This window comes from Ictidomys tridecemlineatus, chromosome 11 (genome assembly GCF_052094955.1).
Source record: "Ictidomys tridecemlineatus isolate mIctTri1 chromosome 11, mIctTri1.hap1, whole genome shotgun sequence".
In the NCBI taxonomy this organism is placed as follows: Eukaryota; Metazoa; Chordata; class Mammalia; order Rodentia; family Sciuridae; genus Ictidomys; species Ictidomys tridecemlineatus.
This window is the reverse complement of record NC_135487.1, coordinates 9,846,201-9,858,202: the sequence shown is the minus strand read 5'-3', so window position 1 is coordinate 9,858,202 and position 12,002 is coordinate 9,846,201. Positions and strand designations below refer to the sequence as shown.

At 64.6% G+C, this 12,002-nt stretch overlaps 1 protein-coding gene across 4 annotated transcripts in view; it reads right to left on the bottom strand.

Moving 5' to 3' along the window:
• Nucleotides 1–1,665: 1,665 nt before the first annotated feature.
• Kazn (kazrin, periplakin interacting protein) overlaps nt 1,666–12,002 on the bottom strand; it is an 892,501-nt gene continuing 882,164 nt past the window's right edge. For all 4 annotated transcript variants that reach the window (XM_078025325.1, XM_078025324.1, XM_078025326.1 and 1 more), the window contains 4 exons: nt 11,481–11,582; nt 10,919–11,085; nt 5,820–5,937; nt 1,666–4,155 (listed from right to left, as the gene is read on the bottom strand). In XM_078025325.1, the coding sequence (XP_077881451.1) occupies nt 3,991–4,155; nt 5,820–5,937; nt 10,919–11,085; nt 11,481–11,582 (552 nt within the window). In that variant the 3' untranslated portion in view covers nt 1,666–3,990. The remainder of the gene's footprint in view (nt 4,156–5,819; nt 5,938–10,918; nt 11,086–11,480; nt 11,583–12,002) is intronic.

Sequence of the window (12,002 nt, the reverse complement as noted above, 5' to 3'; positions counted from 1 at the left end):
GGGCCGGGGCAGCGGGGCCGGCAGGCGGGGGAGGCCTCCTGCGCCCGGCTGTCTCCCCTGTGAGCGCCGTTGGTGGTCGCTGGCCGCTGCCCCTCCCGCCCGGGGACAGGGGTCAGGGAGACAGCCCGGGCCTCCCGCCCTCCCCCGGTGCCTGAAGGACCCTGGACGGGGGCAGGGAAGGCTGGCCCCTGGGGCTGGGCAGCCAGCTCCTCATGCAGACGCCTGGCTTCCTATTTGAGGCCCCAGGCCTGAGGTGGCCCAAGTCAGCTGTGCCCTGGCCACCCAGGTGCCACCCACATCAGCCCGCGGCCTCATAACCTCAAGTGAGCCCTGAGCCAGAGCCAGGGGAAGAGCAAGGCATCTGCAGAAGGCAGGGCCCACGTCTGGTTGGACCCTGGGCTGCACTAAGTGCACCTGGGGTGACAGAAGGCAGGGCCCAGGGGGCCTGGGAGCAGGCCGAGGCCAGCAGGTTCCGCTGCCCCTGAGCACCTGAGGCGGCCCCTCCCTGCGCTCCGCCCTGTGGGGCTCTCTCCAACCTCAGGCTCTGCTCCTCCTGCCACAGGACCTTTGCACCTGCTGCTCTGGTCTGGGGTCCTTTCTGCCAGCTGAACTCTGCCCGGCCTGGCCTCTTCCTGACCAATGACCCCACGTGGGAAGTCCTGACGCCAGCGGCCTCTCGCTCCAGACTCGCCACAGGTGCTGGGATCTGAGTGGGTTCTGGGGACTCCCCCTGAGCCTGCAGGAAGGCTTCTCGGAACCCGGGTCTCAGCTCAGGAGTCCCTCACCGTCCCCAGGCTGCCCGGCCACCACACTGGACCGGATGGCCGGGTCAGGGGCACTTTCTCACCTGCAGCCTCGGCGTCCCCAGCACCACCTGGCCCTGGCCCCCGGGGGTCTCTGTAAGTCATGTCTGTGGCCAGCCCACTGCCACCGAGTCCCCACCCACCTCGTGTCCCCACCCGCCTCCCAGTGGCTCCCGCCTCCACCCTCCCCACTCGGAGCCGGGGCCTCCCTGTCCTCCCTGTCCTCCTGCCTCGTGGCAGCCGGGGAGCCGGTTCCCTCGGCTGAGGCAGACGTCTGGTGGCTGGACACCCGGGGCAGCTCCTCCCCAGGGGAAGAGCCCGGCCGGGAGGCCCTCGGCAGCCGGGACGAGCTGGCCCCGGCCCAGCAGGTGGCTTGGGCGCCTGTGGGACCCCGGGGATCGGCCCAGGCCGTCCACACCGACCCCAGACCCCCGCCGGCTGGTCCGTGAGAAAGTCTGGGACGCTCTGAGCTGGGCCCAAGAACCCACCCCTGAGACCCACCGGCCACCTGAAGGTGGAGGTGACAGGTGACACCGGGGCGGTCACTGGTCAGGCCTCCCCGCCCCCGTGCAGGACAGAGGCAGCGTCCCTGCAGGGACGGGCCAGCAGACAGAGGGCGCCCGACTCCACTCTGCCCTCCTGGCCCTGTGGGTCATGCAGGAGGGTGGGCAGGGGTCAGTGTCCAGGGGACACGGAGCCTGGGGTCTGCAGGCCCTGGGATCGGGTCTGAGTCCCCCCCTGTGGCTTCTCAGCCTGAGGAGCCGCGCGGACGCCTCGTCCCTGTCCCAATGTCCCCCTCCGTGAAATGGGCTCCCAGCCCCCTCAGGGGCTGCTGGGGACACTGACCAGAGCCACCCGGGGCTGAGCGCCAGGCGCTGGCGTTTATTATTGGTGTTAGAGTCCACTCCAGGGAGGACAGTGGCCATGGCGGGAAGCTGTCCCTGTCACAGTCGCCTCCTTGGTGGCCACAGACTCCCCTCGGGGGCCGGGGCTCAGGACAGTCTCCTTGTGGCCACAGGCTGGTGGCACTGGCCATCCAGGAGTCCCCAGGCCGTGGGGTTCTGGTCCTCGCTGCGCCACGGAGAAGAGCCTCAGACGCGGGCGGGGGCCACGCGGCACCAGGGCTCACGGGACGGGCCTCGGGGCTGAGCTGGGCGCTGTCCCCGGGCGAGGGGTCCCCGCGTGGAAGTCAGGCCTACCCAGTGTCCACCACGACTGTGCCCCGTCCCCTCCCTCTGGCCTGGGGTCCCTGCCACCTGCCACCACCACCTGGACCCAGGGCTGAGGACGGGTGGAGGGTGCTCAGGAGAAGCTTGTCCCCCAGAGGGGACGGGGCCTTAGGAAGCCGGAGAGTCGCCCCGCGGAGCCCACTGCTGCTGGACCCCGGGTCCCAGGAGGCACAGGGGGGCCTGCGCCCCGTCCCCGAGCCCCGTCCCCGAGCCCCGTCCCCGAGCCCCGTCCCCGAGCCCGTGCCCATGTTCCCGGGTGGCACAGACGGCAAAACTCTGAGAAGCACGTCACGGGGGCTCCCGGGTCCCCAGGCCACCCTTAGGGGACTGTCACCACACTGGCTGTCAGGAGGGAAGGTGGCAGGTCCTCGTCCTGTGTGGTGGCCTGGCCAGCTTGTCCCCTCCGGGACTCCCCACTGCCCGCGTGGAGCGGGGCTGGCCTTTAGGGGACTCCAGGGATGGGAGCCCCAGGTGGTGGCATGTGGGGACCCCCAGGGGCATTCAGGGTCGCCCCAGGCTGCTGGCCTGCTGGGCATGCTGTCTCTGCCAGGGCCTCCCCAACTGTCCACTCGTCCTGGTCTCCGAGGGGATGGAGCCTGGGACGCGGGCAGGTGTCCTTGCCGATGGCTGGGGTGAATGTGGCCTCGCGTCCTCAGGTCTGCCCTCGGGCCCCTCCCTGCTCCCCAGGGCCGACCGGGCCTCAGCGCACCCAGCTGGGTGGACACCAGGCTACAGGGAGGTCCCCTCCTCTCTGGGCTCCCGACTTGGAGTGTCCTATAGACCCTGGGGTTTGGAACCTCCAAAAGCCAAGCCACACACCAGGGACTCATCTCTCCCTTGGGTCCTGCGATCAGAAATGTGTCCCCAGAAGGCCCAGGATTCAGATGAAAGGGGGAACAGCCACCTGCTCACACGTAGGCATTTGGTCTCCGGTAGTGGGGATGGCTGTGCTCGTGCTCGTCGAGAGGGTTATGGAGATGGCTGGAGCCCTGGCAGCCTCGGGGAGGAGTGCATCTCGGGTCCATCCTGGCTCTGCTTGTGCTTTTCCACGAGGGGAAGTAAGTGACTCGGTGGGTGGAAGAACAGGCGCTGGTTGGTCCTCAGAGGCCCGCGCCTGCGGCAAACCTTGGAACATGAACTTTTCATGGGCTCCTGGTGCAAAGACCTCACAGGAGGTGGAGCACCGTGGCAGTGTTCCCTGGAGCAGAGCAGGAGAGAAGCAGTCCAGGGTCAGGTCCTCGTGCGGTGGCTGGGGAATTAGAGCCCGGCCCACCCGGTCACTTCTGGCTGTCTCCTGCGAGGGTTCAGAGTGTGTCACGGACATTAGCAAAGGTTAGTCCTCAGAAGTATTAAGATGAAGACGTCGAGGCACAGAGAGGGAGGCCACTGGGAAAAACCACGCAGCAAAACCACGTGGGTCAGGAGAAGGGCTGGAGGTCCCCCCAGCGCCCACTGATTTCACTCTGGGGTCTGTGGCTCCTCAGCGCATCGGTGGGCACACCTGTTTCAGGTGACAGGGACGTCATAGCTGTTTGGTTGGCAGTGACAACGTTTCCCGCACCAGATCCTAAACTCGTCACCATGCTGTGCCGTTGTCACTGAACTCAGTCCTGCTCCTGTGGTCACGAGGCAGGGTGTCCACGGTGGCCCAGGGGACCAGCGTCTTGCAGGTCCACCCGACACGGAGCCCGCGAGGGGACCTAGTGCCCGCCCCGTCGGCTGCCAGCCCTGACCCAGGTCGGAGCCCAGGTTCTTGGTGGCCCTGCCTGGCCCTGCTCTCTGCTGGCACGTGGCTGTGTGGCCGCCTGGCCGAGGGCCGCGGGTCTCCTGGGCCCCGCACCCGCGTCCCTGGCTGCAGTCTGTGGGGATCCGCCCGGAGCAGAGGCGCTCCTCGGCCCCAGGTGCCTCTGTACAGGTCAGCACCTGGGGCCGGGGTGGCCTCTGTCCTCGCAGGCGCCCTACACGTTGGTGACCTCTGGGCTGCTGAAGCCGTCCAGACGGTACTGCTCCGGCCCGGCCTGGGCGTCATCGTCACCGCACTCCTCGTTCTGAAGAGAGCCGTAGTCGTCATGGAAATCCGGGTCTTTGCTGCTGAAGCCCCTTCCTATCTTCCCGAGGGGCAGCTGAGGACAGGGCAAGGGACAGGAGGAAGAGAGACAAGAGCTGAGTGTCCAAGGCCTGGGGAAATGTGGTGTCTCTAGTCTCGCTGTGTGACCTTGAGTAACTCCCTTGACTTCTCTGTGCTCCTCCTGTGAGTCATTCTACCTGAGTGCTCCAGGCGCCAGAGACCCCTGTGTGAATCAACATCAGGAGACAGTTCCTTGTTCCCAATGGGAGGACTCAGGGGGTGACCAAGGGTAAGGACAAGTTTTATCACATCGATTCATGATAAAACCCCCGGCTCAGGAGGAAGAGCGTTGGGACCAGGGGCACGGAAAGCCCCTGTGAGAACAGCTCAGCAGGGGCGCGGGGTCTGACTGCCTCCCCAGGGCCAGAGGGAACATTCTAGACCGCCTGGCGTGGCAGGAACCGGTTTTGGAGACTCAGACTGGCATTGGGTCCCTGCTCTGCCACTTGCTGCTGGGTGACCTTGGATTGTCACTGCCTCTCTCTGAATCTCAGTTTTCTCAGCTAGAAAATGGGAGACCCAGCCACCTCTGAAGGTCATTTAGGGTAGAAATCTTGTCTGCCGAGCACGGAGCAGTGCGGGCGCACAGTGGGAGCTGTTACCACGCACAGTAGGCCCCCAGCGTGCTCTTCTGTCAACGTCTCTGTCCTCCCTGGCGAAGGTGGTTAGTATTGTGCATTGCCTGATGTGGCCCGTCCTCCCTCTCCACCCCCCTTTCCCCCCTCCTCTTCCTCCTCCTCCTCCTCCTCCTCCCAGCGCTGGGATTGCACCCAGGGCCTCGTGCACACCAGGCTCTACCCCTGACCCCTCCCCAGCCCTTTTCACTTTGAGATTTTGAGACAGGGTCTCGCTAAGTTGCTGAGGCTGGCCTCCAACTTGTCCTCCTGCCTCAGCCTCCGGAGTGCTGGGATTACAGGCGTGGGCCGCTGCACAGCGGCCTTTCCCTCTAGACCACAGTTTGTCCACTTAAAAATGGTATTTCTCCCCGAAGGAGATTCCGTAGACGGTTTTCCTAACTTGTCCCTGCGTGACGCCTGAGGTCGGGTGACAGTGCCCAGGTGGGGTTTTCTGAACCCGCCCCCAAGGACAAGTTCTGACCCCTTTGGGGAGGGTGTCACCCTGCTGCAGGCGTGTTCTAGACGGAGCGTCCTGGGGGGTGACTCGATCCTGTCCCCAGGGTGGCGGTGGGACAGTTCACACTGGGCGGTGCTGCTCAGCAGATGGCCCTGTGTCGCTCGGGTGACCTGTGTCCACAGGGTCCCCTTAGGACACACCCTGGCTGCAGGAGCTTCCCGGCCACGTGGCCGGGGTCACCAAAGGTCACCTCCTGCACTGGTCAGTGCTGGCCTCAGACCCCAGGCCAGCCGGGCCTCCCTCCAGGGCGAAGGCCGCACCTGCCTCCCCTCCCCGGGCCCAGGCACAGGGCAGGCGGGCGAGACTGCACTCTGAGCCCCGTGGGGACTGTGGGGACTCTTGTCACCAGGCCGAGGCGCCCCACGGGTCCTGGGAAGTGGCCTCCGGGGTAGTCCCCAAAGCCCCCAAGACCCTGCCCCCCGCTGCCCCGTCACAGGCCGCAGAGGGAGGCCAGGAGTGGACAGTGAGGCCGGAGGACGGAGCGCCCTCGCAGGAGCGGGCCCAGGGTGGCCACCAGCGACTTACCCGGCCAGTCTTGTACCTGCCGCTGCCCCCGCTGCTGTCCTCCTTCCCCGCCCGGGTGACGCTGGAGGCCCTGCCCGGTGGCGTTCCAAAGCGCTCCGCCTCGCGGATGCCTGTGGAGCTGGGGACACAGCACTGTGCATCAGCAGGAGAGGCTTAGGCACCTGTGCCACCCAGGGATGTGCACAGCGGTGACAAGGGTCACGGCTGCTGGGACTCCCTGGGCACCTCCCAGGGGCACCGAGCGCCTACACAGGGACTGCCTGCCAATCATGTTACAGAGGAGGAGAAGCAGGCACAGAGAGGGTGACCCATCTGCCCAAGGTCACACAGCTGCCACCAGCAGAGCCAAGATCCAAACCCCAGTCCCCGAGTCTCTGAGACTCCGAAATTTCTGAACTCTTCATAAGCTGAAACACTCACAGGGAATGGAGGACTGGAGGGAGAATCCCAAGAGCTGAGCTGAATCAGGTGACTGAGAAGCACAGGAAGCTGCTCCTAATCCAGGTTCCACCCCCCACTCCTCCATTCATTTTTTTGTGAAAAAGCATCGAGACGCCGTAGAGTCCGTTTGGCCGACGGCGGCCTGGCCCCGGCAGCTGCCCCTGGTCTGTGTGTAAGTCCTCCCACTTGCAGACCGCGCCCAGCGGTCAGTGCCCCGTTCCTGGGCCTTTCTTGCTGTGGCTCCCAGTCTCCCCTCTTCTGGCCTTTCCTGGGGGAGGTGTGCGGCCCCGTGCCAGCTGCCTGTCCCTGGAGACAGAAACCAGGGCTCCTGTGGGCGGAGCTGGCCAGCAGCCCGCCTCCTGGGCTCCAGTGCCCACCTGCCTCTGCGTCCGGCCGCCCCAGGCCCTGGGCTCGCTCGGCCCTTGCTTTCTCTGGCAGCCGGGGCAGCCTTGCGGTGACCGAGGGCCACGGCACCTGTCGGCTCGCGGGGCCCCAGCTCCCGTGTCTGGGATCTGTCCAGGGCCTTCCCAGGCCGCGTGGCGGAGCCCGGGTCTGTGCTGGCCAGGTGACCCTGAGCGGCTTCTCCACAGCCCCCAGCCACCTCTCCCGTCCTGGAGTTGCGGGGTTTGGCGCTCAGAGCCCCGCGGGTCCCCTAGGCACTGGACCCCAGAGACAGGTCATTACCAGGGCATCGGCTCTGGCCAGCAGGCGCTCAGGGGTCTGCTTGGCCAGAGTTTGTGTCCTGGTTCAGGCCACCGCGGAGGTGGCTCTTTAAGAGAAATGAGCTTCTTTATATTTTATTTTATTTTTTTGTTACTGGGGATTAAACTCAGGGCACTCGACCACTGAGCCCCATCCCCAGCCCTTTTCTGTATTTTATTAGGGACAGGGTCTCACTGAGCTGCTTAGGGCCTCGCTCAATTTCAGAGGCTGGCTTTGAACTTGCCATCCTCCTGCCTCAGCCTCCCGAGCGGCTGGGCTTGCAGGCGTGCGCCACGGGCCTCACGAGAAGTGCCCTCGAGCACCTTTTAAGCTGCTGCTATAGTTTGGATCTGAAGTGTCCCCACCAGGCTTGGTCACCCGTGAGGTGACCGCCGGGCATTTTTCCCAGTAGCAGGAAACCGACGGACTGAGCCAGAGCTTCTGCTGATCTGGGGCACGTTTCTGGGAAAGTTCTGGGGCGGGAGGGGCGCCTCGGAGACGGTGGTGACAGGGTGATGGCCAACGGGCCAAGTCCTAAACCACGGCCCGGGCTGCCACCCACCAGCGTGGGGTGGAGGGCTTCACGGTGAGCGCCCTCACTCTGCACCGGGGGTGAGATCCCGGGGGTCAGTGGGAGGGAACAGTTCTCCCGAGAGGAGCCACGAAGATCTCAGCCCCACAGCCACCTGTTGGCCCTAAACTCTCCCGACTCGTGGAGCACGGGTGACCTGGGAAGAGCCCTGAAGAAGAGACCGAAGTCCAGAGTGGGTGTGCCCTTGTCCAAGGACACCCAAAGCCCACGGTGGCGGGGACGGAAGTTGAGCTTAGGCTCCAGGGTCAGGTTAGACGGGGTCTTCTCACCCTGGGTTCAGGGCAGGCGAGTGTGGCCTGGCTTGGTCCCTGAGCATTCGGGTCACCCGGGCTGGGCGGGGTTCACGACGCACACCCCCACGAGGCACTAAGAGAGGCACTGAGCTCTGAGAGGTGCTGCGTGAGGACCACTGCTGCGACCACGCATCACAGGTTTGAGGACACAGCTGGTTTGAGTCCCTGCTCAGCCGTCCCTGGCTGTGTCCTTGTGCAGGGTGTGGCCTGGGCCTCAGAGTCCTCGCCTCAACAGCAGAGCCCTGTAGGCCCCTGCCACCACTGGGCCGTGACATCATCCCTCCTGGCTTTTTCCACGGGGCTGAAATCCACCCCCCACAGACATAATTTTGGGTCAAAACCCATGAAAACATAAAAGTGCCCGGGAATCGGCCAAGCACAAGGCAAAGGTCTTTGGAGGCTCCGATGGACCCGGGAAATACTTCCAGTCACTCAGGCTTTGAGCAAAGGGATGTGGGGGGTAAGGTTTGTGGACAGTTCTGGAGAAGGGGCATCCTGGCTACATCACTGTTTCTTGTTACTATCGTGGAATACCCGAGGCAGGCCACCTTATAGGGAAAAGAGGTTTATTCAGCTCAGTTTGGGAGGTGGGAAGGCCCAACAGCATGGTGCGGGCTCTTGCGAGGTCCCCAATGGCTGCATCACATGGTGGTGGAAGAGTCTATGTGTCTCTCTGTGGGGTCTCTGTCCCTCTGCTTCTTAAGCCACCAGGAGCCAGCCAGGGGACTCCACCTAGTGACCTCATCTGTCACGGTCACTTCCCGAGGCCCCACCTCGGAACACTGCAGCTGGATTCAGTGTCCCGAGAGCTTGGGGATGAAGGCCCTGCATGAGCTCAGGGGACAAGTCACATTCAGACCACAGCACTCTGCCCTGTCCCCGAAACTCACGTCCTCATGTCACGTAAACCACAGTCCTTTGTCCCCAGTGGTCCCAAGGTCTCATCTGAGACTCACCGACTCTCGCAGCCGTGAACCGACAAACCTCAGCGAGTTCCTGAGTTCAAAGCCAGCCTTGGTGACTTAGTGGGACCCTGACTCAAGAGCAAGGAGAGCGTTCCGGAAGGACTCACCCAGAGGGCCAGGCCACCTCCCCTTCCCGTTCGTCCCCCCCAGAAAGCTGGAAGAGGAGCAGGGCCACAGGGCAGTGGACGGGGGCTCCCTGCGTGGACCACAGCAGAGACGTCCTGCCCGGAGCTCTCGGTGAGCAGCACCCCGTCCACCTTCCAAGTGTCCCTCCACAAGCTGTGGATCACTGTCCCCCGCCCTGAGTTGGCTTAGCTGAGGACGGTCCCAGCTGAGAAGTGTCTCTAAATGCCCTGGGACTCTGTGTCCCTCAACTGACCAAGCCTGCTCCCCTGGCCTGCGGGTCAGGGTCTCAACCAGGAGCTGAGGCGTTTCAAATCCCACCCGGGGACCTTGACTCGGGAGCCATGCTGGACATGTGGGGGACAGCAGGGTGAGGACAGGGTGGTAACGGGGCGTCGGGCTCGGGCCAGGGCCCGGCACTGCCTCTGTCCCCGGCCACCAGCATCAGGCTCCACGGTGTGAAGTGAGGAGCCTGGACCAAGTCCCGTCCCTCCCCTGACCCTGTCTGCACGAGGTCCTCTGGGACTCCCTGGCCTCCCAAGACCAAGGACCCGCCCTGTGGTCCCCACAGGACCTTCCGTGCTCACCCACTGGTCCTGGACAGCCCCGAGCCCACCCGTTACCCGTGGTGGTCAAGGTTTAAGGGTCACACGTGGGTGGTGGGGGGGGACGGTGACCTGGAGAAGGGAAGCCCTTTCCTGATGGATCCCGGGTTCACAGAACAGAGTCCCGTCCGACTGCAACTACCCCAAAAGGCTCAAAATGTAGGTCCCGGGCTCCGCCAGGCACAGGGCCGCGGTCTGAGATGGACCAAGAGTCGGCATGTGTAGGATCCACCCCGAGAACCGCGTGGGCCTCCGGGGCTGATGGGGAAGGGCAGCCCAGGGCTCGGGACCCGCCCCAGACGCGCGACACTCTCCGGAGCCTGTTTCTGCGCCTGCGAGGCACAGGGAGAGGCCAGCGGCTCCCAAGGCCCCGAGGGTCTGAGTTTCCGTTCTCAGGTCCAAGCCAGAGAGCCCAGGGTCAGCGTGGGCTCTGTCTTGTCAGCTGACAAACCTTAGCTAGACCCGCCGTGAAAGAGAGGAGTCCAGTGACCAGCCCCGGGAAGGACAGGGGCCTCTAACCCTAACCCGAACCCTAAGCTGACTCCAAAAGAAACAGAAAATCTAAATAAGCCGCTAACAAGCAAAGAGGGAGAATTAGTCATCAAAACGCTTTTCACAGAGAGAAACCTAGCGACAGATGGCTTCAGGGTGAATTCTCCTAAATGTTCCAAGAATAAGGAACAGGACCTACAGACCTACAGACCCTTCCAGGCAACACAAGTTCCCAACTCACCCAAACCAGACAGAAGCACCATCAGACAAGAACTGGGGGCCAACGTCCTTTGTAAATAAAAATGCAAAAATCCCGAGTGGAGCCTTACAAACCCAACCCAGCCACGTGCAAAAGGATCGCACACTCTGACCAGGCGAGGTCGCCCCAGACTTGCAAGGATGGCTCCATCCGTGACCGACCAGCCGTCCAGTTTGCCACACGGTAGAATTAAAGACCCCCGAGGCCCTGCCCCTGCTGGCTGCTGACCCTCCCCTTAGAACGAATTTCTCATGTGTGGAGGACGGACGGGGTTTGATTGACACCAGGAGGGTGGACTCAGCATGCCCAGCAAGTGCCCCGTGGATGACCATCTGGGCTAAGGTGCAGGGAGGGGAGGGCAGTGCCTGTGGGTGGAGCCCGGGCATCTTCCAGGTGAGGACGCTGGAGCAGGCAGGTGCCCAGTGCCCTGCTCCCTGGGCCACAAGCTCCATTAACGTGCCCGCTCCTGCCCAGGCCCTTGGTCGCAGCTGCAGCTGCCATCTCACCCATGGAGGTGGACTTCCCTCCTCCCAGCCCCTGACCCCAGTGTCCTGGGCACCGTCGCCCTAGGTGGGGTCCAGCCAGGGATGGTCAGGACTGAGGCCAGGGCCCGCTGCGGGCACTCACTTGGCCGGGTGGAAGACGGCGCTCATCTCCTCGGCCAGGTGTCTCCGGAGGATGTGCTTCCCGCTGGGGATGCCCAGGGCGGTGGCCATGGCCTCGGCGTTGAACGTGGGCTCCAGGACCAACACCGCGCCGTGCACGCCGCTGTTGGTCAGGTTGTCCGCGTACTCCTGGGGGCAGAGCGCGAGGCGGGGCCTGGAGGGGACCTCCCGACCCTCAGAGCCCCAGGGGCGGCTCTCGTCACCCGCAGGCCCCTGACCCCAGCAGGGGCTCGTGATTATTTGTGGAGTTCAAGATGCACCTGGATCTGGACCCACACGTGCTTAGGTGGGTGCAGCTGGCTCAGTGCCCCTCATGACATGAGCGTCACCACAGGGTCCCCAGGGCTGGGAGTGAGTGGCTGCCTCTGAGTGACAGGAGGGTGGCCTTCTTGCAGGCCTTGGAGATGAGGCCGCGGTTACACAAAAACGGATATCGATTTACACACACATGCGCCTGGGTTCTGCCCGCGCTGGAGCCCCCGCCTGGCCCGCCACCCGCCACCCGCCACCCGCCACGTGCCCACCTTCAGGTCGATGTCCCGCACCCACTGGAGCACGCGCTGGTTGGTCCACACCACGGGGTCGGTGTTCTGCGTCTCGCAGCGGGCCCGGCGCTCCTGCAGAGCCTTTGGGGACAGAGGGGCCCAGTGAGGGGACGAGGGGCCCATGTGGAGGGAGGGTCCCCTGGGCTGCAGGGGTCTCAGCGAGCCGTGTGAGGAGGGCCGTGCGCGCTGCCCCACCAGGCCGTCCTGTGGCTCCCCGGGGCGCGGGGCAGCGAGGCCCCGGCTGCTGGTTCTGATCCCCGTCCCCGGGTGCCCTGCCCCAGCCCCCCGACGACAGGAGCAGGGCCCAGGGAGTATCTGTGCCGTCTTTCCCACGGGGGCAGGGCTCCAGGGGACCTGCCTGGCCTCTGGGTGGTGAGGACACAGCATCAAATGCCACCCATGAGGGCCTGCAGAGGGGTCAGCCTGCTGCCCCGCAGAGGTCCCTGGGGGCGGGCTGCTGGTCAACGTGTTCCCGTGGCGACGCTCCCTCACTGGGGCTCC